Source organism: Sylvia atricapilla, chromosome 17 (genome assembly GCF_009819655.1).
Source record: "Sylvia atricapilla isolate bSylAtr1 chromosome 17, bSylAtr1.pri, whole genome shotgun sequence".
NCBI classification, from domain to species: domain Eukaryota; kingdom Metazoa; phylum Chordata; class Aves; order Passeriformes; family Sylviidae; genus Sylvia; species Sylvia atricapilla.
In genome coordinates this window covers 3,110,939-3,136,086 of record NC_089156.1, presented here as the reverse complement: position 1 = coordinate 3,136,086, position 25,148 = coordinate 3,110,939, and the positions used below count along the sequence as shown (strand labels likewise).

The following is a 25,148-nucleotide window of genomic DNA, read 5'->3' as shown; positions in this document are numbered from 1 at the left end:
GTGTAGGATCTGAATAAAGTGAATAAAGTGTTCTCTTCTCTGATCTCTAATGAAGTTGAATACCAGAATTAAAATCTGGTTACCTGTGGAATGAGAGAAGTATATGAGAAATAAACATTTCTCCCTTTTTTCGTGACAAAGTGCTGCATTATTAATGAGACAGCGCTGTAACTATTGCCAAGTCTCTTGAAGCCAGCCGGTACTTTCCAAACAAATACACAGGGAGACTCCATAGCAGCCGCTAGCTGAGTGGCTATTAGGAGATGCTGTAGGCTTTGAGGAGGCCTGAACTATGTTGTGTTTCACTGTCACCTTGTGCACACCGCTGTTGTGAGCTAAAACAGGTTTTTTGGCTCCCAAAGTCACATCTGCCACAGGTGCCTGTTACTTGATGCTTACAGCAGAAAAGTCCCGTGGCACGGAAGTGGCAGAACACAGTTTCTTCCCAAGTGCAGCAACAACTCCCTGCCACGGCCCCTTTCCCTAGGTCGGTCCATGGCTGTGGTCGGTAAATCCCGGTCACACCGGAGTCGTTCCCGGAGACCGGGACAGCGCTCGGCGCCGCCCCGCCGCACGGGGGCGCTGTGCCCCGCCCCGCCGCACGGGGGCGCTGTGCCCCGCCCCGCCGCACGGGGGCGCTGTGCCCGCCCCGCCGCACGGGGGCGCTGTCCCCGCCCCACGCACGGGGCCGCCCCGGGGCACGCCGAGGGGCCGGGCGGGGAGCGCCCGCCGCTCATGGCGGGGCCGCCTCAGGCTTTGGTGGTCTCGCCCTCCGCTTCTCTGCCCTTTGCGGTGGATTTCCCCGGTGCTGCCCGCCCGATCCCTGTGCCGATCCCTGTGCCGGTGCCGCATCCGCCGGCCCCCGGGTCCATGGCGCCCTCAGCGGGGCGGGAGCGGCAGTCGCGGTCCCTCACGGCGGGGTTGTGGAGCAGCGTCCTGTGGGTCTCCAGTGTTTGCCCATGAGCACGAAAAGCGTTCAGGGTATAGTTACCTGTGAAAGGGATCTCGTGCAGTAAAACTCCAGGAAAATCTTACAGCGATTTTTGTTGTGGTGGTGTTTTGTTTGGTTGGTTGGTTTTTGTTTTGTTGGGTTTTTTTTTTCCCCATCCAATCACACCCTAAGCAATGCTTACAGAAAAGCGCACTTTGGCGCTCACACTTGGGCGGAGGTGCCTGGCCAATGCCAGGTGCTCTCAGAGTCCCTCTTCCCGGGGCCTTTGCAGGTCGCAGGGCTCTGTGCACAGTGAAGTTCTCCCTGGAGCTGGGTGGAACTCATTGTTCTCTTCATTTCTAACTGCTTGTGAAGGAGAGGAACATAGTGTTAAAAAAACCCTAAAGGGGTGAAAAGGAGCCAGCTGCTGATGGTGTCACCCTTGGTTATTATTTATTTTTAAGTAGGGGCACATAACTTGGAATAGTTTACTTTTTACAGCACTTTTCTAGCACATTTTTATTAAGTGGGCAGAATTGCTGCCTTAGGTTTCAGATGGTCATAACTTTATTACCATTAGATTAAGCCAGCACAGTGTTGCTAAGTGAGACACAGAGATGCTTTTCATGTTTAACATCTGGAATTGCATTATGCTGTTTGGTGCAGGTTGTCTGAGTGGAAGTCATGTCATTTTTTTGATACAGACCACATTGAGCATCAATCCATGTGATGGATTCATCCCAAGAAACAGGCACGAGTTTATTCTTTGTCCAAAGTTAATAAACAACACTGCAGAGCAGAGAGTGCCTTTGTACTGCAGGCTTGGAACTACAGTGAAATGGAGAAATTCAGGAGCAGGTAAGCAGCAATAAGAAGCTATGTTAAAGACCTCAGCTGTAATTTATTTTACATTTATGGCATCTTAGGTTTTCCATGGGACAGAAGAAAGTTGAGTTATTCTCACAGAAGGGTTTATTAGTCTCAATGAAACTTTGTTAACTAGAAAATGTTCCTCTTGAAAGCAAAGTAAAAAAAAAAATCAACACCCCAGCCCCAAATTGATCATTAATCACAACTGTATGTGGGTTTACATTATCATAACATTGACATAAAACTGATGTTCTTGAGCTTGAGATATTAGACAGGAACATAAGGCACTTGGACACAGTTGTTGGCCCAACCACAGATTTACTCCGTGTTAGTTCTCTTAGTCTTCCCATGGTTTTGTTTTCTAACAAGGGAGACATGATCCTTCTTGGACTATTTATTTTTCATGGTCACTTGCCATAAATTTTGGGTGTTGTAGGCTGTCATCATTATGTGTGTGCAGCACATGACAGTGTTTCAAATAGAGAAATAATCTGTTTAAAAGTACATATGTTGGAAAATTTAATATTAGATATTCACACACTAAGAGATTAATACAAAACTTCTGCATGTTTTACCCATGTTTGATTTTTTCATCTCCTTTGTGTAAGGTTGTCATTGCATATGGTCACACCAGATTTACCTTTGAAATGAAATAGTTTTAAAGGGAATTGGGCCTAATAGGTGTGTACAAAGACTTGTGCTGAAAATTGTTTTGCATCAGTTTTAAAGTGCCTGAAACTCCTCTTCAGAGGTGCATAGAGTTGCCTTAACTGCACATCTTGATATGAACAGAATTCTTTTGTCTGCTGGACAGGGCCTACCTCTTTCAGGAAACAGCCAGATAATATTATTTAGAAAAAGAATTTGTCATGCAAAATACAGGTCTTGTTTTCTTCCATTAACTTTAGGGTTTTTTTTACTCTTTGGAGCCTGCTGGAACAGCCAAAAATACTGTATTTCTTCCCAGTGATTTGTTATTAATAGTGGTTATTCAGCTGAACTTTTGAAATTTGCATTGTTCCAGTCACTTTGTGAAAACAACATTTTTTTCTTGGTTGCAGCTGTGTTTTCACTAGCTCAGTTCTGGAGATTATTAAAGTGAAATTTCAGATTATCCTCTTCTGTTGCTTCTTCTGGAGCTCAAGAATGTGTTTGTGGTTCTAACGTGCAAATTTTCAGGGTGGTGGCAGCATTTGTTTTGGGAAAGAAGCTTCAGTGGAACCGGTGCAGCAAGTTTTATCTGCACAGGGTTTTGTTTCTAATCCTTGTTTTCAGAAAATTACCAAGAAAAAAATATTTAGAATTCATAAAAACACACTTGTTTTTTTTCAGATTAGACCTACCCATGAAAGTAAACTTGATGGGAAAATATGTCTAACTTTTGTTTCTAATGATGAATATGTGAAAAACAGGAAGAGATTTTCAGGGTTTTTTCTTAGGGAGAAACACAGTTAAAATATGAACAAAACTAGGAAAGAGCTTGTAAAAGAGCACTTTATGTTAAAATGGAAAGTTTTCACTTCAGTTCACTAGTGCTCAAGAGAATTTATCAGCAGGAGACAGAATTCCTTGATATGTTTGAGATTAGAAGGCAGAAAACCACAGTTAGGGCTTCTTGTGTGCACACACAAATGCATTTGAGTGATTTTTCATTTCAACTTTAGGGTAGAAAAGAGTTGTCTGTGATGTGATGGCACTGAAATGTACCTTCCTGGTTGTGTTGGGGACGATTTAAAATTCCAGATACTGAAAAACCCCTGATAAAGAGACAATAAATGTTTTAGCATTTTGTAGCGGTCGTGTTCTGTATTTGATTAGATACCAAGCTATTGAAATAATGTTACTTCTTTGTAGGTAATGCAGTTTTCCACAAAATATTTCTCCTTTCCTTTCAAGTTCAAAATCCCTGAGGATGCATGAAATCCAGCAACCACCTGAGCATGGAGATCATGCAGCTGGACAATCTGTTGCTCCCCAGTCTGCAACACATGAATTTCAGGACAGAGGTCATGACAAGCCTGGTCAAGATGGGTGTAGCCAGAGTCAAAGAAGAATGTTAGAAAATTTCCAAAGCAGGTGATGAGTACAAAACATATTTTTCACTGAACGGAGCAAGGGATCAGACCTAAAAATGTCAGGGTTTAGTAGTACCAGTGCAGGTTACTGCAGAAGCTTTAGTTCATGGCCGTGGCAGACAGTTCTGAAGATGCCTTGTGGTCACTTGAGGATGAGGACTGACAGATTTCACATATTTTTTATTTTCAGAGGCAAAATTTAAAATGGCTATTTAACAATATTCTTTGATGCACTGCCAGGTGTAATGACTTCTTCTTGCCCTCTTCTAGTGTTTTTTATTTGCTTCTTTTGTTGAAAGAACAAACAAAGACAAAGGTGGGATGTGATTGTGTAGAGATTAAAAGCCCATCAGTTGCTGGGCAGCTGGAGCTGATGGAGCAGCTCAGACCTGCTGACAGAGGGAGGCCCTCCTTTCCTGGCTGTGTGCCTTAACTAATTACCCTGTGACACCTTTAGTGCTTAGTGGGGCCCTCCGTGTGTCAATTAACTCTGAAATCCAGGGGAAAAGAGAGGGGAAGGGTGATAGTATCACAGTATGGTGTTGGTGAGCTGGTGTTGGGAGAAACTCGTGGAGATGTGGAACTGCTGAGGGGAGGTGGGAAGAAGGAAGATCTGCTGGCTTCAGGAAGGGCCAGACATTAGATTGGCTCAGGTATTCTGGAGTCGGTGGTTGACTTGGGGCAAACAGTGATGTTACCTCAGGGAAACCTCAGAAAGGGCCCCAGCCAGCCAGCACCCTGCTCAGTAGTGTCCACTGCTTGGAAGGCATTTTGGCTCCCCAGCATTCCTAAAGAAGTACATCCCAATTCAAGTTTTGCAATGATGTTTGGCCTCCTTGTGCTTTATGAATTGCACTGTTACAGGTACTAATATCAGGGTCTAAATAGCTCATATGCACTGATCTCTGCAAACTAGACCCTTACTTTTATTACTGAAACTAGAATAAAAATTCCTGTTTTCACTACTGTCTGGGAATTTGCAGAGGAGGAGTACAAAGGCAACTAACCTTTCCTTGTATTCCAGATATCTAGCAAGGAAGTTTTTCTTTCTGTGGGCAAGAATGACATTTGGACAAGTCCTCCCTTCCAAAGCCAGGTAAATAAAATCATAGAACTCAGAGGTGAGTATGTTTGGGGTTTTTTTTTGTCGGTTGTTTTGGTGGGGCTTTTTTTATGGCTTAGTGGTAAATCACTGGGCTAAGAGAGTACTGGCTGCCTTGGATGTATTTTAGGATCACTTGAAGATATTCTTTGGGTACCTTTCTTGCTCTTGCTTTTTTGTTTTTTTTTTTTAAATAGTTGTGGTTAAACTTTTAATAACCAAATTAATAGGAATTGTGTTTTGATAAAGTTGAATGGTGGGTGCATATAAATAATGGGAAATTATTTGGATACCTGCTTTAAATTTAACTATTTCCCGAAGTTGTGATGATAGAGATTTCACAGGCTATTTATTCTGAGTTGGAAAGGACCCACATGGATCGTTGAGTCCAACTCTTATTGTGAAATTCAGTTAATATTACTGTTTGCACCGTTGTTCCTAATGTATATCTGTACATGTTTGGTATCTGTCTGACTTGGAAATACCTGTGGCAGATAATTCCTTTCTGCTGTCAGTGTTCTGTGAGCTACCAAAACCTCACGCTTTGATATTCAGTTCTTGTTTTGCATTAATTTGCATGTTCATTCTTGCTTGACCACACCCTTGGGAACTGAAGCAGTTCCCAGTGGGAAGACTTGTATTTGGAATAAGATCAGGTCCTCAGTCCTTAGGTTCAGTTTCCTTTTTCTGTATCAAATATGTTCTGTTTCTGCCTTTGTTGGTAAACAGAAGTTATCCTTGAACCTCACTGTTCCTCTTGATCTACTGAATTGACACTATTTTGGCTATCAGTTCAGCACAATGATAAATTTATTCTTTAGGGGAAAAGAGATTTCATAAAGACCCGCAGGGACCACAAGCAGGAAAGAATTGCCTTCTAGATTTAAAAGTTCCCAGTTCTCCATAGCTTTGATTTGTAATTCCTGTTAGTGCATGTGCAATACCGTTAACACATCAAGTCCAAAAAAATAACATATAGCTCATTTGTTTTTTCTTGTTTCCTTTTATGCATGAGTGCTTGGAATGATTTAGCAGCTTGGCTTGGGGTAGGTGGCTGTGAATTACAACTTGTGAGAGGATTGATATGTTTCACTGAGAGACCTCTAGGTGTTCTGGGCCTAATTCTGCTGTTATTACATGGTAAAAATATCTAAGCATTATAAAATCTGATGTAGCCTTTGTATTTATTTATATACATAAAATATTTTGTGTTAAAATAGCAAGGAACAAAATTAGAAAGGAAAATACATGTATTGTTTTCTACTGTTCTGGTTGTTAGAGTAAAACACAGAACGAAGGATAAAAGATGTGACTTGATTTCAAGTCAACTGGTACTCAGATGTTTGACAAGTTAACAACATCTGTCTTTTATTCCTTGTCTTTATGTGAAGTATTTACAGTCAGTAAAGTGGTGGCTTCTTGCAGTACTTCACAGATTCTTGGAATAAAGTGTCACAGTAGAGTAGTGGTTTTAAATGCAATTAGATGCTGTTAGGGTAATTGGGCAAGCCTGGAGAAGAGGTGGGGTAATCTTCATTAAAACTGATTTGTGGTCACTCTGGAAACCTGGATGACGTTTCTCCTGTTCAAATCTTTCAACTGTTAAGATGCTTTTATGATCAGAAGATTCTTCAAAAAGCTTTTGGAGAGTGGAAGGAGCAGTGGACAGTTTGCAGAGAAAAGAGGCTCAGCCTCAGAGCAGACAACCATTACAGGTTAGTGAAATGACTTCCCATTGGGGTGTGTATGGGAAATTTTCTGAAGGAGTTTTCAATACCTGTGAGCCAGTTCCATCCATGGTACATCTGGGCCAAGAGCAATGTTTTCATTGCTTATTTTTATATTTTACTGAATGTCCCTTCTTTCATTTTTCAGGCGTTTACTCCTTAATTTGATATTCAAGGCTTGGAGAGACTATGTATGCCAACAGCAGGGAAAGAGGAACAAGTATTATGTTGCAGAGTCTCATGGTAGGTGAAGTGATGGTAATTACCAGTGTTTGGGAGCATCCTGAGAGGGGAGTTTCCAGGGGAATTGTTGTGTCCCCTGTGTCCCCTGTGCCCGTGTCACCCTGAGCTCCCCCACCCCACGGCAGTGCCTGCAGGAGCAGATGGCCAGGGGGGTTCTGTTAGAGGGCTGTAGCTATACAGTGACATGGGGATGCCAGTGAATGAGCTTAAGGGCCTCTCCATCTGCTCTGGATTGCACTGTTTGTTTTAGAGGAGCTGGCTTGATTCTTGGTTGGTTTTTTTGTTTGTTTGCTTGTTTTTTTACTTAGTTACAATATCTTTTCAAGTAGATGTTTTTTGATTGAATCAAAAAACAACCTCTATCAACTGTTGCTGTAGACCTTAGTAATTCCCTGTGCTTTTAACTGCACTTACTTTATATCTATTGGCTGTCCCTTCCAGCTTGTGTCTTGCAATAGAAAGAAGCCCAAACTTTTGAAGTGCCCTTTATCTTACTGTGTAGGTTCTTTGCTCTGCAAGGGATTTGACTTGGAGCTGCCTGTACTGGTGACAACTTTCTTGGGTTCAGGGAATATGTTTTGCTGAAGGGAGGTTGACCCTTGTATCAAGATGATACTGAGGTCTTGTTCTGTGCTGATTTGCAAAATAAGTTAACTGCTCTCTTTGCACATTTACAAATGTAAATGTGTGAATGTAGCCTCAGAATGTCCTAGAGACTGGCACCTTTGGACACAAACTGACTGTCCAGACTTCCTTTCTTACTGAGTGAGGCCAGAGCATTTACAGCAGAAGCTGTGTGTTTGCTTGGTCAAAAATAGAAAAAGGTGACCTGTTTCAAGGTAGGTTAATGCTTGATTCACAAGGAAATCCTAAAAAAGAAAAGCCTGGGGTTTTTTTATGTGTAAGTGTGAAGTGGCATAGAATCAATGCCAGCTTTTTTCTAATAACTGTGCTTTAATAGCCTTAGTTCTGACAAGCCAGCCTGCTGTGAGGAGAATATGCAGTGTGCTGCACTAAGTGGTAAACTGGAATTTGTGACACCACTTCTGTTTTTAGCTGCATGACCAGCCTGCTAAATAATGTTGACTTGTTTCTGGTTGATTTCTCAGCTTGTAGTAGAGGAAAAACTCTTGAAAAGCAACTGATGAACCTGATGAAATTTTTTTTTCTTTTAAACAAACCAAAGAAAATCCTCTGATTCTTCCCCGTACAGTCGTTACGCTGGCTGTTGTTTCTACAGTTATTTCCCCTGTAAGCTCTGAAGACAAAGGGACTGCGGGCCATTGTCCGATCATTCACGCCGCTGTGAGCAGGTGGCATGGACGGTGCTGTCAGCGATTTTCTGGGACTTCTCACTGTGACACCCTCGGCACAGGGAGGGTCATTGTCATTTCAGGCTTTTCCACGAGGTGTCCCTGCAGGTTGAGGACACGAGTCGGGGGCGATCTGTGATGGAGTGGTTGAGATGTGCCAGATTCCTGCCTGAGCTTAACGTGCTGCTGTTTTCTGTCGTGCACAGCAAAGAGGCAAACTCTGCTCAGGACCTGGCAGCACTGGCTGCTTTATGTTGGTGTTCAAAGGACAAAACATGGGATGCAGTCTGTGGCTCTGGGATTCAGGGAAAGAAGCTGTTTGCGGTAAGGATGGAATACAAATGGGCAAAGAGGTACTCACCATAAGGCCATGGCTTTTATCTGTTATGTTATCCTTTCCTGCAGTAATTTTGTTCAGTGTTTGATACTTTTTTAAGAGTCCTTTTTCTTTCTGGGATGTGTGAGTTCTTCTAACACACCCATAGACTGAATTTAAGAGACATGGCAGCCAGTCCCTAATAGGAGCCTGCAGGAAGGCTGGAGTGACTTTTGCAAGTGAGAGGACAAGGGGGAATGGCTTTAAATTGGAAGAGGATAGATTTAGATTGAATATTAGGAAGAAATTCTTTACTCTGAGGGTGGTGAGGCCCTGAAACCTGGTGATTACTCAGAGATGATGTTGATGCCCCATCCCTGGAAGTGTTCAAGGTCAGGTTGGATGGGACTTGGAGCAATGTGGGTTAGTGGAAAGTGCCTCTGCCCATGGCAGGGGGTTGGAACAAGATGATCTTCGTGGCCCCTTCCAATCCAAACCATTTGAGGGTTCTTTGAAAACATTGTTGTTGACCCTTTTTCCAGTGAGATGAAAGTGATTTCTTGCACCAAATTATGGCACTTGTGTTTGAACTTGTCTGTAACATTGTTTTGGCAGCATTTCATGGGCAGTGTGGAGAAGACAACAGTACCAGAAATGCTCTGGACGTAAAATGAATATTTTGGCTCTGCAGCACTGGGCCCAGAGCCTGCAGTTTCGAGTAAGTCTCAGGAGCTTCAGCTACTGCCATTTCTAACATTTAAGTTGCTCACATGTGAAAATGTTGGAGGTGAATAAAAATTTGGCCTTGTGCTCATTTACTTTGCAAATTCCAGTACTTATGATGGAATATCTTATCAGGACATGGGAAATGGAATAAAGCTATGTCAGGGCAAGTTCAGATTGGACATTAGGAGAAGGATCTTCCTGAGAGGGTGGTCAGTCCCTGGAACAGACTCTGCAGGGAAGTGGTCACAGCAGCAAACCTGTCAGAGTTCAAGGTGCCTCAAGTCCCACTTCTTGCAGGACTGCTTAAAACTAAATCAGATGACTGAGGGTGTTGTCCAGATCATTGATCTTAGCTGAAGTGGAAACAGATGGGTTTCTTTTTTACTTTCACTGAAACTGTGGCTTTTTGTCCATTTCCTTAAAAAGAAGGGATGGTATTTAATTTGACTTGCACTGTAAAATGCAACATGGCTTCTTCTAGAGCAGTGGTCTGTTAAGGAAAGAAACTTGTGACTTGGGAAGTCTTATTATACCTCATGGTATGATTCCCTTTTATATGAAAATACTCTTAAAGAAAACCTGTTGGCAAAAGAAAAGTATTGTATTGGTCTTCTTAATGGGCAAAAGTGTCAAAGTATTTTAAAAAGTGAACAATTTTTTTACCTTTTCCATGCTGATATTCCTTTGGTGTTTGTTTGGGTTTTGATGGGTTTTCCCCCCCTTTTTTGGGGGCAAATCTCATTGCTCATGGCTTTCACCTTTAGGACTTACATGGAATTTCTTACTTTGTGTGTGTTCTTCCTCTCCTTCTCTTTGTTCTCCTTCCCTCATCTTGTCTGTTTTTTCCCCTTACTGCCCTTGCCCCTCAATTGTTCCTTCAGGCTTGGTTGCAGTGGCGAGAGCTGTATTTATACACCCAGAATGAGAAGCAGAAGGACACCAGGGCAGTAACTCACCATCAGCACTGGGAATTGAGGAGATGTGTGGGAGCATGGCTGGGATACCTGAACCTGCACAGAGTAAAGAAACGCCAGAATGGTGAGTGAAAATGGTGATGGGAATGAGTTCAGATATTTGTTAAATTGCTTTTTGATTGGTGGCAGTGGAAAAGAATGTAACTTGGATATTGTGACAGAGGGTCACACGTGTGGCTGCTGTTAGGAGCACGAAAGGATGAGGCAGGCCAGCAGGAGGTCAAGCAGGAAAGCTTCTTTATTTTTCTGACTCCATATATATACAAATTTACAGACAGGCCAAGATTGGCCACACAGGTAGCCACTTCTTTGAGCTCGTTGGTGAACATCACCATCAATTATCTTTCTCCTCCCAGAGGAGAAGAATGTAAACATGAGATTATTTTCTAAAAACATACCTAGTTTATTTGAAGCTGCGTGAGAACAAAATGCAAACAGTGAAAAACACGCAAACTTGAGGCAACAGGATATATAGGAACTATTAATAGGAGTATGCTGAAATGTAAGCAAGCTTGAGTATGTTGAACAAGTAATAGTGTCCTAGCTTCCCTCTCTTAAATCAGTACAGAAGGTTACTGCTTTCAAACTGCCTTTGGGATCAATAGGAAGAATATGATCTGTAGCTGAGAGGTAATGTGAATTCTTGTAAGTTTTTTCAGTGTTAGAGCTCATGTCACTTGTGAACCAGTGGCTCAGATGCCAGGATCTCATCTGATAGGAATGAGCCTAGGACAGAACAAGCCATGAGTGGTTTGTGTTTGTCTTCCAGAGCTGGCCCAAGAGTTCCACCGAAGCAGGGCACTCCGGAGGTGCTTCTCCAATTGGCAGCTGTCATGGGAGTGCAGGAGAAGAGCGCAGGCTCACCAAAGGGACCTGGAAAAACAAGCTGCAAGGATTGCCTTATGGAGAGCCTTTGCACACTGGAAGCATTGTATCCAACCTGTGTTTAGTCCCTAGCAAAGACAAGTTATAAGCATTCCCGCAGGGGGAAGATCCAGTTAATAAGCAGGAAGGTTGTGCAGTAACGTGAGTGACAACAAACATGTTGTCATTAGATAGATGTAATGCCATGCTAACAGTTCATTAAACTGTTGTAATTACAGTATATTAGCAGCTGTATAAGAGTGTATTAGAGCCTGCAGAAGATAATTTATGGTTGGTACTTTAGAATGAATCAGAAATGTATTGTGATAAGCCAGCAAGATCTAAAATTTTGACTTTGGTCGAAACTTCTGCAGATAACTGTGCTGGATATTCAAACATTGAAGGAAATATAAGTGAGGATGTAGTGCCCCTCTGTGGGAGAAGGCTGTTTCTGTGTAAGAGCTACTTTAACTTGGTGACAGATGTTGTGCTGTGTGTGGAAGAGGCTCAGCAGTGTGAGCTGGCTGAAAAGCACTACAAGTGTCACCTGTTGGTAAGAGCACTGCTATGTGGCAGGTGGGAGGGGCTGTGTAGTGTCCCTGTAACACTGACAGTGCTGTGTGGGTGTTACCTGGGAGATACACCAGGTTTCTAAATTAAAACTCTTCTGGAATCTGCCAGTTAAATCCAAATGAGGAACTGGTGAAGTAGACTCATCTTGAGGGTTTTGGGTTACCTGCTCACTGGCTATTGCACTGTGAGATTGCCTTTTCCCCTTGATTTCTTTTTCTTATTCTGTTTGCTACAAGAATTATTTTTTTCTCCTCTGCAGTAATGTGTGCATGCTGCTTTTCACATGAGACCAAAGATAGCTTGCTGCATATGCAAGTAGTTGAGTGTTTTGGGATTTTTCTTAGGTTTCAGGGTTTTTGAAAAGAAAAAATAAATCACCGAAGGCTGTCTGAAAGGTAGACACAAGCAAGCAAGCTTCCAGCTTTTTGGAACTGAACTGTTTTCAAGGTTGGATCAGTACTGGTCATTAAAAAATAGCAACAAACTGGTTTGGATCATGAAGTGAAAACCTTAGTGATTAAAAGAGTGGGATGATTAGTGATTTGAAGTAGGATGCTCTCATAATGCTGTTTACCATGTTGTGCCCCTACTCAAGGGATCCTAGGATTGTAGATCAGTTCTAAATTACCTGATTTGTATTACAGATACAAGTTGTGTTTATTTCTTGTTGTTACAGGAACTTGGCCTTAAGGGTCTTCAGCAGAATGTCCTGGGCTCTCGTCTTCAGCGAATGAGAGCAAACCTGTCATCCCGTCAGCATCGAGTTACAGTGGGTTTGGTTCTTGTGTCACTTTGTCTTGAGCTGTCCTATCAACTTCCACTGTCACCCACAAAGTACTTTTTTATTACAGCAGTGGCTTTGTTCTTAAATACTAATAGCCACAGAAAATCTCTGTGAGTCAGCTGCCACTCTTAGATATGTTTAGTTTTTCATTTCTCTGTGTTTATGGTGGATTTTTCCTTTTACCAGAAGAACTTGCAGGAGGTTATAAAGTTTGGTATATGAAGCAGTGGAGCAGGCAACCATTGCAGTATGCAGTTTCATTAGGACTTGAAAATTTTCTTTCGTTGCATTTTTCTCCTCACTTGACATCTCTGGGGGGTTTTGTGTCTTGTTTTATTTCAGGTGCTGCAGAAGTACTGGAACCTTTGGAAGTCCCATTTGGAAGAGAAGGAGGAAGAACAGCAGCAGGCCTTAACATCAGTGGCTCATGCCCGCTATAGGTATGCAGAGAAATATTAATACAAACTGGTACAAATGTGGAATCTGTGGGCCTTTGGTTCTCTTCTTCAGTATGGTAATACCTTTGGGGGCATGACTTGATGGCAATTGCTCTGACATTTTCTGTGAGTCATGAACAATTTACATCTGCTTCTCTGTGGAATGTAAGAGGGAGATTGGATAAGCCTAGCTCTGAGGTTCATTTAGTCAGCTGACATTCATAAGATCAGTATGCTTTTTGAAGAAATTCTCTCCTGTGCTGACATTTTCCCTTTTTGCTTGCCAGGAGGGTGTTGATGAGGCAGGTGTTTGACAAATGGCTGGTGAAGGCCTGCAAGCTGCAAGAGTATCGAATGGGAGAGAAGAGGGTAAATGTGACTCCTGTACCTTGCTTAGGAAACAGAGGGAAGGATTTCATAGTCACTGTGAATATGAATTAGCATGAGATGGACTTAGTTGTTGTAAATTCCTTTTTTCCTGGTGAGGGATCAAGTCAGGGGAAACAGATTACTACCAATATTTACTGATCACCTTTTTAAGTTAAGCAGGTTGTTAATAATATAATATAGTTACTGTTAGAGGATTGCCATTCACATAGTTCATTCACTTATTCTCTCACCCTGTAAATGTGTGTGCTCTCTTTCACACTAGTACTAAATGGCCAACCCCAGCCTATTTAAGAAGTGCAGGGGTGTACTGAGAAATTAGCTGCTACTAGGTAGGTGTCCATAAGGTTCTTTACAGGGCCCTTCATTTCCTAAGGGGGATGTGTGTGTATATATATGTAAATTATAGTCCTGGAGTATTTACATGTAGCAGCCACTGTTGCCTTTATGGGTTCTGTTACACAACTCCAAGGTGACAGTAGCACATGTGGGTGTCTTTGTGCAGATATGGCTCGCCCTTGGTGGTGGGAGGTTATCAGTTCTTGTACATTCAACAGGACTGGTTTCTGGAACTTATCAGTTCTTAAGGGTCCTTCACATGCTGTTTATCAGCTTGTGCTTTTCCTCTCCTTGGCCTGCTGGTTTTTGGTAACAGCTCCTCCATCCACATGCATGCAGCTACTGCAGAGCATGTTACATAACCTCACCACAAAGGGGCTTTGGTGGTGTGTCCGTTGCTGTTCAACCTCAGAAAAACAAACACTGGACAGTTCTATGCATGCCATCTTTCAGGAGCTGTTTCCTGTTGTTTGTAGCTGCCTGTGCTGTGCATTCATTGCCACCTTCTGTCCATTTCAGGCTGTCCTTCATTTCCAAAGGCAGCTCTTGCACCGCTTCTGGCGCTGCTGGCGCAGCAGAACAGCTGCACGTTTGGAGCAGCAGCAGGGCTTGGTTCGTGCAGGACATCACTACAGTAACCAGCTGCTGCTGAAGGCCTTCTCTCTGTGGAAACAGAAGGCTCAGGAGAGAGAAACAGAGTAAGAATTCTTTTAAAGAGAATGATTTGGATTGCCTCTGTGGCAGTCTACTTTGGACAAACAGCATTTAATTCACCATGGTGCTCAGTCCCTTTTTGTGCTTTGGAGTCTACTAAGTTGTCTTTCAGTAAATGAATTACTGAAAAAACAAATGTGCACTCAAGTCAGTGCTAGAAGTGTACAGTAACATTGTAGGACAAATAATTATTTTTCTTATAGGAGGCTGAAAGAGGCAGAAGCTTTAAGATTTCACTGTTCAAAGTGTCTGCAGCAGACTTGGAACAAGTGGAGAGAGGTGAGAGAGTTAACAGATGGGGAAGAGTGTGAAGTCTTTGTTATGTTTGAATGGCTTGTACCCATATGGCTAGAAGTTAAATTGTTCATTTTAAACACTAGTCATTCCTAAGCACTCCTCCCTCTTTATGTGGCTAAAACCAGTTTGGTGTGGGTGGAACAGGAACTGTGTAGGGAGGAGAGAAAATTCTTTTTGTTCATGTGTCTAGGTATGGTGAGACTAGGAATATGGTTTAGGTGTACCTGGGAATACAATCAGAGATAGTCAGATGAAATTGTCCTTACTCAGTACTGGGTATGTCCTTCTCAAAACTTAAGTTAGAAGGTTGCAGCCAGGCCTTTGTGTATGGCCTGTATTTGTGTTACAGATTGTAGCAAACACTGTCACAGAGTACTTTCACGGTGAGCCTTTTCCTTACCATGAAATGAGGTACCAGATGTGCCCTGCAGCATGTCTTGGGAATCTGAGAAATTTTATAGTTGGAGCTGCTGTGTTGGTGCAGACCTGTTAACCTGAGTGGTTTACATCAGTCTTCAAGAGGATTCCTACGAAGGGCAGGGGAAAAAAGCACCTCAACTGGGCCTTTTGGGGATAGCAGAGTGCAGCACCAATTTGAGTGAAAAGCTGTTACAGCAAAGTGAAGAATTGATGTTTCTCCAGAGACTGGAAATCGTCATTTTCCCTCCTCTCTCTGCCATTACTTGTTTTCCCTCCTTCATGTGTACAGATCTTTTGGGTTTATTTTTCCATTTCCTCCTTCTAGTACGTGGAACATCAGCGCGAGAAGTGGAGGAAGTTGGTGCAAGCAGACCTGCACTATCGACATGTGTTGCTGGGCAAGACCTTGGCAGCTTGGAAGGTAGGATGGAACAGCCTTTTTGGGGCACTTTTCTCTATGTTCTGTATGTGCTGTAGTGTTTCAGTGAGAGCTGAGCAGTTCCTACACTGCTTCACTGGGGCATGTACACACCACGTGTGCAAGGTAGAATGGAGGCTCTTGTATGTAGGGCTGTATGAGCTCCAGCAGTGATTTTTGGAGCAGAAGAACAAGGTAATCTTGTAGCACTGGTGAGTGGTCTATCACAGCTGGCATTAACTATTGTGTATGACTGCTTGTCACAGCAAAGCACTGATTTGATTTCAGTGGCTGTAATTTTCCCCTGTACTTTACTGCCAGTGCTGCTTATGAGTCAGTAAGAGTTAGTTAGATGCTATTAAGAGTTTCTAGATGTTTCCTCTCCTCATAGGTGTTAACAGTTGAGATAATTTTACCTCTCAGTACTATTTTTTTTTTTCAGATTTACCAACAAAACATCCAGTGCATTCTATATCAAGTGGCTGAGAAGGAGAAGCAGCACACTCAACTGCTGCTGCGGTGAGCCTCTTCCTAGGCAGTGTGAGAGAAGTGTCTGCACTGCAGTCAAATTCATCACTTTTGCACCTTTTTGAATGTTCCATGCTGGGAGTTGACTCTGCCATGCATTGCTGTTAGTTTGCATGCAGGTCATCTAGTTAAAAGAAATCAACCTCTTCCTGTTTGCTGTCTGTTTTGCTTGAATATTTTTTAAATCTCTCTGTAGTCCTGCAAGAGTCATCAGACAGCAAACTGCATCATTCCCTGTCTGTTGTGGTATTAAAGCAGCCTGGAAGATGCAGAGCCTCCCGTGCATTACAGTGGGGAGAGTGATTATAGATATTATCGTATTGCATTGGTTGTAGTTATTTTCGTTTTAATTATCTTATTTGTTTTAATGCTATATAGCTTGGATCACTTGCAGAGCCTGACTGGCTCAGCTGAAGCTGCTGGATTTCAGAGTGTTCTGTTTTGCACTGCCTTCTCTTCAGCAGAGACTTGAAGGGGCAGAGGTTGATTTGCATGACTGGGTTTATAGATGCAGCTGGTTTTGGTTCCCTTGTGGGTAGGAAAGTGCCAGATGAACAAGTGAGAATCATTCATAATGGGTTTGTTTGGTTTTAACTTTGGGGTGTATTTTTGCCTTCAGACAGGCGCTGTGTACGTGGAGACAAAATGCCCTTGCTCTTGTACATGAATCCAAGGCAGCTACTCTGGCAGATGAGCACTACAGGAGAGCAATCCTGTCAAAGGTAGGATCTGTGCAGCAGGTGCCAAGGTCTCAGTACAGGTGCTGGTTCAGGCAGGGGGCAGGTAATTAGAAGGACCAAAAACTTAAATCTGAGAGCCACTACTAAGAGAGATCTGCAAAATGGGAGTCTCATGTTGTTTTTACAGGTGTCTCTGAAACTTGTCTCTGTGAGCTCATGGCTTTTTCTCTTCCTTCTTCTCATTCCTTAGAAGGAGGAGAAATCTAGTAGCATGATATAGCATAGTATTGGTGAGGTGGGGCAGGGAGGGGATGGGTGAAAGAGAACACCTTGAAAAATGCCAAGGGGTCCCTCTGAAATAATTCTGTATTTAATTTTTAGGAAAATCTTACTGTCTGCTGAGCCTTTAGTGAAAAATGAGGTGGAAATGGTTACCAGCAATGGGGGGAGAGCACTGTGTCCCCCTCTATTGCAGTGCCAGTCTGTGTCCCATGTCCTGTTTGCCTTGTATCCCTAGGTGCTGCTGCAGTGGAGAGACACTGCCTGGCTACGAGCCTGTCACCGCCATCTGAAGGTGACAGCTGTGCTGGAGGCCAGAAAACACTTGGATTTAGGTGAGCTGATGGAGATGTTGAACTCTCAAAAGTCCTCATTGTCTGTGAATGAGCCAAGGGCACTGTGTGTGTCATCTGTACAGATGGAGTGACTGGATGGTCTGTTGGCTTACAAAGGATGTCCCCACAGAAGGGGAACTGAATTGGGACTCCAGTGATCTGCTGAAACCTGCTTGTGTTACTTTTGTTTCTCTGTTTGTTCTTTGTACTATATAACAGATGGTAACACTTCCTTCCTCAAAGGAATTTTCTATTACTAGTTTTGAGAACCTCAGACATCTGTTTTGAGGGCAGTGCAAGTAGTCTTATCAATTACTGCTTCAGTCTTTTTCTAGTAATTCATACTGAAAGATCCTCAAACTCTGCAAGCATTTTCATGGTACCGTGGTACCTTCTTGACATGAGGACTCTGAAGCACAGAGGGCTTTCCTAAAGGTTATAAAGAATGTCAGTGGCAGCAGGGAAGATTTGTAAGTCACAGCTCCCTGTCTGTCACATGAAGTGTTCACAGTTCTTCATATACTGAATACTGTTAGTGCTGAGTGTTGTCCGAGTACTGCTGAAACAGTCGGGAAGTGTAGCTGATCACTTGATACTCTGAGATTAATCATCTCCTTTTGATACATGAGTTAATTTATCTCCCCCTAACAGTGCATTTACAGAGCCTGTTTCTTCACTGGAAGGAATTAATGAGGGAGTCTCTGATGCTGAGGGCTCAGCACCACAGGGCAGCACAGCACCACCAGCAGCACCTGCTCCAGAAGTACCTGATGAAATGGAAACATTATCATCAGCAGTGCCTTGGGAAGAAGGTGAGAAGGATCAGGAACCTCACCAGCCTGTGGGAAGTTACAGGTGTGGAGGAACACACTGTTCCTGGTGAGGGGAATGGCAGTGTGGGCTGAGGAGGAGCATGACAGCTTTGTGTGCTCAGGAGGAAGGAGCAGGGCTGTGTCTGCCAGAAGAAACTGATAGAAATAACAGACTTAGCAACCTGAGCTTACTGCAAATGAAATCCTTGCTGGGCTCACAGATGTCTGCACGTGGGGTTATGCTGTAGGGCATTTGGGTATTGAGAGTGGCCTCAACAGAACAAAGGGAGGGCGATAAAGGCTGTTTGCTAGCTATTCTAATACCATTTGGCTCAGATAAATGGGGTTTGTCTGCAGGTGACTCACTGTTTTGGTTGCCTTGCAGCTGCTGCAGAGAAAGGGAGATGAACTAATGACTCATAGACTTTGCTCTGCATCCTTCTCTTGCTGGAAAACTCGGGTAAGGAATTTTCTCCTGGGTAGACACCTAGCTACTTATTTGTCATTCTTCTTTCTCCTTCATGTTCCATTTATACGAGGACCAAGAAAACTTTATTTAAATATTTTCAGGATTTTTTGGTTCAGCTAGCACAAGAGATACCTTGCCATAGACTGGTGAACTGGGTGGGTTTTTCTGCTCTGGCTCTACCATCCCTTCCTCCTTGCTTGGTGCATTGGCTTGTGTTCTTGGTATTGGGTATGTGAACTCCTAACCTGGTTGCTGTGCATTTTTTCCCCTAACAGCTGTTGCAGAAGCAATGGGAAAAGCAGCAGACAGTGCAAGCACTGTGGCACTGGTCCCTTTCAGTGCAGAGAAAGGTAAGGGGCAGGGCAGGGGCAGGCAAGTGAGTTTGCAGATGTGCGGATTTGACTGCAGTCAGCAGAGTGCACACTGAATGTCTCTTTCCTTTCCTCTTTGGGGTGCTCTGTGTTATTTTGGGATGCTGGAAAAATCCCTAAAATTTCTTACTTGATTAAAAAATATGCACATTTTTCCCCCTCTGGCCTCAGCTGACTCAAATCTCTGTCCCTTTGTCGTTGTGGCAGTGTTCTGCTGTTGCTGTAGGTCTGCCTATTCCTATCCAGTGGAAGGGAGAGTGTTGCTGTCTGCATGGGGAGTCCCTGGCCTGGAAACTGCCTGGATGATACTCACAGCTCTCATTGTTCCTGTTGTAGGTATTTGATGCTTGGCTCAGGTTTGCCAAGGGGCAGCAGGAGAAGAAAGATGGCATTGAAAAAGTCCCAGGAATTCACCACACAACTCCTTTGAGAGAAGGTGTAACCCATGCCTTGAGAAACACTGCTGGCATCCCACAGCTGCAGGGACAGCTCCATACCCAGCAGCAGCTGGAGGTGAGAGTGATTGCTCAGATACATATTCAGAACTGTGCTGCTCTGGTCTCTGCTCTGGTATGGGATGTGTGCTTGTGTCTATGTGCATGCATGTATCTTGGAGCTCCACATCCCAGCTGTTTGTTTAGATCCTATGTACACTTCTGTCTCTGGTTCAAAGCATTTCATTCAGCTGAGACTAGAGGACTTCAGACTCATTGAGAACCTTTCGTAATGAGACTGTTTTCAAACTGGCCAATTTCTGCCATAGACAATACTCCTGATTGAAACCTTTCCATGTGGGTCAGGTCTCCAAATTCTGTGCTGGAATGAAGCATTAGAGGCTACATCTGATCCTGTCTTAGCTTTGGCACTGCTTACACCTTCATATGCGGGCTTGTGTCACTTCTGCCTTTGAGAATCAGCCCAGCCCTGTGTGTGAAAAGGATGCCTGTACTGACTGCACTCTTCCTGCTTCTGGGCAGCATTCCCAGCTCTTTTCCAGGTTTTCAGGATACCAGTTGTTCCATTTGCTAATGTGCAGCTTGTCTTGGTGCAGAAGTACCCGATTAATTCTCCTCACCCAAATGTTACCACAGTGGACCTCTTGATTTAGTTCAGAGAGCTGGTATGGCTTTGAGGGCATCAGCAATCTTGGTTCCTTCTCTGTAGGTGATGTGGTGCTTCCTGCTCTCAGCCATCAGATGCTCTCCTATTCTCTGTGTTGGCAGGCAGCCTGCAGTCTTCACCAGTCAGTGTATTGTTGTGCCATGCTGTGGAAACAGAAGGCTCTCTCCCAGAAATTAAATAAGCCTTTTTCTTTTTTGCACCTCTGAAGAAGCAAGTGACATTTAAAAGGCCTGATGTTAGTCTTGAGACAAGAGGACATTCATCAGAGGAAGAGCCGTGGCCTTTAAAGTGCAGACATCTACCACTTCACCCTGCTGAGGGGGGCTCAGTTCTCCGTGGCCTGTGAGTGTGAACTTCAGTCCCTCCTCCATTTCTCTGGCATATAAGTAACTTTGCATATATGTAATCTATCTATGCATGTCTCATGAAAACATTTGATTTTCAAATGTTGAAAAACAAGTTTTCTCATTGATGACTTATTTCCTGACTTAACTCTGACTCTGCATCATGTGGCTGGTGGTACAGAGTTAAACACGAGCTGCTGTGTAATGCAAGCATCAGCCCACACATAGTGAAGGTATTTGTGACTGTACTTGCCAGTGACAGGTAGAATCAGCTATAGACCTTGCACTTTGTCTCCCTCAAGGTACAAGATAATTTGTAGAGCACTGGCCATTTGTCAGGAACTGTTACACAGAGAAATATTTGGAAGATGCCTTTGATGGGGCTTTGGCCATTGGGAGAGCTCATCTTGCCCAAGTGACCTAGTGTCACTGAAGCTCTTGTTTTTTTCACTGAAGTCATCTAATGATGTGGTAGACATTAAGATCCTGGTGTACAGAAGCTGAATTTTCTCCTTGCACCTTTCTTTTCTCTAGGGAAGCTAGTCCTTAAAAAAATTCCTACTGATCATCAGTTGCAAGGAAGAATTGTCTATAAAGCTTCTCAGTGCAGGACAGGAGCCCCACAGGGAAATAAGATTGTAACTTCACATTGCTTTAAGCAAGTATATGCTGCCAAAAGAAAATTTCTGCCCTGCTCAGTTGTGTCACTTCCACCACTCTTGGTGTTGACTCAACCATTCCCATGGTGAACTAGATTCTCACATTAATACAGGTTGAAATTTATTTTTTAAGAACCATTATTGCACGCAAGGAGAATGTTGCAGAGCGGGGATGAATGATGAAACAGGATTGTTTCTTTAGCTGCAATGCTAGCTGATGCCAATTTATGATAATCCTAAATCTGGGGCAATCTTTGTTCTGTTTTTCTTTTCAGAAATGCCATTCAACAAGCCAGGTTACCACCACAGAAGCCTGACTTTCCTCTGGAATCTCTAGAGAGCAAGGAACTGCTGGGGCCTCCTTTTACTAGGTAGAAAATCTAATTTTTAAAGTAAAGAAACGAGGGTGTGTGACTTGCAGTGGGCATAAGAGAGTAGCTAACTGGAGAGCTGTATGCAAGGGAATAACAAGAGTCTCCCTTTTTTGTACTGACTGCAAAGGAAAAGACCAGCACGTTGCAGTGTATAGTGAGTGACCTTACCCTTCTTCCTTGTACAGGTCAGAGCTTCCCCTTCAGCAAACATCTGTGAATAAATGTCCTGCACAGACTGGAAACTTAATGCAGACACCTCACATGGAAGAAAGTACCTATAAATGTCTATCCCAGATGGGCAAAGCTGCTCATCCCCATCCCTCTCTGGCTTGTGCTTCTCTCCCCCCGTGGACACAGGACATGCACTGGGCTGGGCAGGGGCCAGAGCTGTGGTCTTCTGCATCTTTCATGTCCCAGATGAAAGCTGGCTCAGAAGAGGTGAGTGTATTGCTGAAGGAACAATTGGTGTGTGTACTGGGCTGCTGTCAGCAACCCTGATGCTTATTGCTGTTTTCTTGTGGTTCTGAGCTGCCCACCTGGATATTGTTGTTCTAGCTGTCATCTTTAAAGCTGACCAAGTGAACTGCCTCTGAATGCCCAAGAACTGTTTATCCCTAGCCTGATGCAATCCACGTGTGTTGTTCTGTGTTTCATGCCTTTTTCCTGGTCTTCCTAGCAAGTGACATGAGGGTGCTGCCTCTTCAGAGTTCAGAGCAGTTATACTTTGCTGTCCACATTGCAGGGATTTAAAAGAAACTCAACTTAGGAGCAGTGGGTGTGTCTGAGAACTTCAAAACATTGAAATTCACTTAACCTCCCAATAGGTGCTTGCATTTTGAGCTCCTTGTTTCACACAGAGTGGGAAGTTTAAATCTTGGTGAAATATCTCCATGCTGAGACACATCAAAGAGCCCATCTTTTAAGCTCTGCCTCTTCTGTGGGATTTTATGAGAGGGGCACAGCACCTACAGGAATTGTCTGAGTGGGAGTAGGACTACGTAGGTCAGGCACATCCTACTTGTAGGGCTGACTTAAGAAAACCCTTTGAGGAAAACCCCAGTATCATTCTGACCTTCTAGAGAGGAGGTCAACCTGTGAATGGTCACAAAGGAGCCCATTCCCAAGACTCTCAACAGAATTCTGTGGAGAAGAAGTTGCAGCCACATTTGCTGTCACCTGAAGACTTGGTGGGGAAAGGGAGTCACCAGACTGCAGGTACATCCTCAGATCTAAACTGTACCATTTGTTCATCCTCTAATCTGTATGAGACTGCAGGTCACTGCCACAGGATGTACAGGAGACAGGGCAATCTTGTGTGGCAGCATCAGGAGGTGAAGGGTATCAGTATTCCTTCCTGGGGTGGTAAATGCAGTTGTATGGATTCTGCTGAGTCTGGGGGCTAAAGCCTTGCTCTAGGCTGAAAGATGGGAACTGCTTGAGCCAGCTGCTTTTAGCAGGAATTTGCTCAGGTGCTGGGGTGCTCATAGGTACCACAGAACTTGCTTCAGGAGGGAATTTCATCCAGTAGAGCTCTGAGATTTCCCTGTACTTACAGTGTGGCTGTAAAGTGGACAGGTGTGTCTAAGCACCTCTCATTGTGGTGTTTTTAATGACATCAGAGCATGAAATGTATTCTGCAGGACTACTGTACTTAATTACTGCTAGACTAAATGTGAAAGACTAAATCCTGAACAGGCCAAAACAATATCTGTAGTATTAAACCATCCACCAGAACATTTCAAATCTTTTGTGTGTTCAGACTGAGCCTTCAGGAACTTCTACTGCTGTCAGAACTCCTGCCCCTCACTGTACCTGATCCTCTGGGGTGAATAGGTACATGTCACAGGGTAACAAAACACATGAAAAGGACTTCAAGGGTTCCATTTTTCCTGTCATTAAAAATAATTCGTGTTTCTTTGAGAAGAAAGAGTGGATGTCTGTTCTACCTCCACTGCTTGTGCCTTATGTCTTCCATTCAGTTGCAGGGAAAAAGAGGGAGCACAGTTCTAGAGAAGAAATGATGTTGGAGAGAAAGGTGGAAATTGAACTCCGACATATCCAGCAGCAGATGCAGTACTACTACAGCAGGAAGCAGGAACTCAGGTAATGTCACTTTAGCCAGCCTTTCTTCATGTTGCCCACTCTGTTGTACTTTTTCTGGTGTCTGCCCTGGAAATAATCAGCCTGTTCACAGTAGAACTGTGGATGAAACAGAGAAGTTCCAGAGCTTTTTGTTTTCTCCTTTTGAGTTCACTCCAGGTGAAGGAGAGTATGTGCATAACTACTTCTGTTGTCAGCCAAGTGGTTTAATTATACCTCTGGCAACTCTTGCAGAAGCATGTCAGAGGTGTCATTGGGTGTAATCTGAAGACAGTATAAATTAATTGGGCAGAGCAGTTGAAATTTAGCTCTTAGTTGTTTTATCAAGAGGAGTGAGGACTGAGCTTTTCCAGCTTTCAATTAAAAAAAATACATGTGGCTGGTATTTGGTAACTGCTCTACTGGAACAAGAAAACAAGTTCTCGATAGAAATGGGAGTTGAAGGGGATTTAACTGTCAGGAAAGGAACAAGTCAGGGACTAGAAGCAGGAGGTGATGACAGTTTTCAGATTCCTCTGCTTTCTAGCATCTTTTGGTTTTTTCTTCTATCTTTTGAAAAAGATTTTAACCCTTGACTGGTCTGAGACAAAAGAATGGGTCTTATTGCAAGTATCAATTGCAACTCTAAGTTGGCTTAGACTGCTCAGCTCTTAACTGGGATGAGAATCCTTCTAATCCATTTTATCAGGTGCTGTCAGCAGCAGGCACAGATTCTGCAGCAGTGGCTGGAAACGAGCACACAACCAGGAGCCCAACATGGTATGCAAGGAGTTCAGGAAGAATTGGGTCAGGTGTGTACACAGCATTTAAATTGAAGCTACTGAGGTGATTATCACTGTGCCAGGCACTTAGCCTAAAGGCTGATGGTAGCTCTGAGGAACTGTGTAGTAAGCTGTTAGTAAAATGCCGAGAGAAGGGAAATTGGTAGTCAGAAGTAGGCTGAGGAGCATAACAGGCTGTGTAGATTCTTCTTCCTGTTTGTTCAGAAGTGTAACTCCTGCTCCAGTAGACCTTTCTGAGGCTATTTCCAAGCTATGGATCAAGCTTTCATAGACTCAGTCTCAATTTTTTTTCTGCAATTTCTCAAGACAATTCCCTGTGTGCAGACCAGACCTGCACTGCTTTTGGCCCCAGGTTCCCAGTCAGAGGTACAGTACTGGTAGCTCTGCCTCCAGCCACTTCTGAGCTGTTCCTGAGTGACACAATCTGTCACTGGCCCTCAAGTGAGATAATACAAAAGAGTAACTACTGTGTGACTGTACAAACTCACGTTTATGCTGATGCAGTTGTGTTCCCTTTCAGCTGCAGGTGAGGATCAGCACTCTCTCCAAAGCACAGCTGGCTGAGAGACACCACGTGCAGGCCCTGCTGGCCCGCCTGCGAGACATCCAGCTGGCCCTGGATCTGTAGTGCTCCTCAGCTTGGGGTAGGACTTTCTGTCCCTGCCATAGCAGGGGATGATGGAAGAGAAGTATCCATTCACTTAGTTCTGTGTGTGGCATTTATATTGAATAAATTAAAATAAGTCTGCTTTTTTTATTGTTACGTTAGCTGATCAAAACCAA

At 43.5% G+C, this 25,148-nt stretch overlaps 1 protein-coding gene across 4 annotated transcripts; it reads left to right on the top strand.

The window, feature by feature from the left end:
- The first annotated feature begins 1,598 nt into the window (after positions 1-1,598).
- SFI1 (SFI1 centrin binding protein) lies at positions 1,599-25,113 on the top strand. 4 transcript variants are annotated; one of them, XM_066331255.1, is made up of 30 exons: positions 1,599-1,789; positions 3,698-3,877; positions 4,901-4,972; positions 6,586-6,693; positions 6,854-6,948; positions 8,468-8,585; positions 9,193-9,295; positions 10,185-10,341; positions 11,047-11,208; positions 11,624-11,694; positions 12,391-12,483; positions 12,841-12,938; positions 13,223-13,304; positions 14,181-14,359; positions 14,579-14,654; positions 15,418-15,513; positions 15,953-16,029; positions 16,658-16,760; positions 17,236-17,332; positions 17,984-18,144; positions 18,530-18,604; positions 18,889-18,963; positions 19,321-19,497; positions 20,318-20,448; positions 21,385-21,480; positions 21,669-21,921; positions 22,563-22,698; positions 23,463-23,586; positions 24,272-24,374; positions 24,886-25,113. In XM_066331255.1, the coding sequence occupies exons 1-30, from the start codon at positions 1,770-1,772 to the stop codon at positions 24,991-24,993; spliced, it is 3,426 nt and encodes a 1,141-aa protein (XP_066187352.1). In that variant the 5' UTR covers positions 1,599-1,769; the 3' UTR covers positions 24,994-25,113. The 4 variants fall into 4 exon arrangements, with proteins under 4 accessions (XP_066187352.1, XP_066187351.1, XP_066187353.1 ...); XM_066331254.1 differs by having other exon boundaries at positions 1,600-1,789; positions 20,315-20,448; XM_066331256.1 differs by lacking the exon at positions 18,889-18,963 and having other exon boundaries at positions 1,600-1,789; positions 20,315-20,448.
- The last annotated feature ends 35 nt before the right edge of the window (positions 25,114-25,148 follow it).

Bases quoted from the DNA above. Each gene is read 5' to 3' on its own strand.
- SFI1 (XM_066331254.1), top strand. From the start codon at position 1,770: ATGGAGAAATTCAGGAGCAG. The intron at 12,484-12,840 runs GTGGGTTTGGTT...GTTTTATTTCAG, and splicing joins CCCGTCAGCATCGAGTTACA to GTGCTGCAGAAGTACTGGAA. The intron at 18,145-18,529 runs GTGAGAAGGATC...GTTGCCTTGCAG, and splicing joins AGCAGTGCCTTGGGAAGAAG to CTGCTGCAGAGAAAGGGAGA.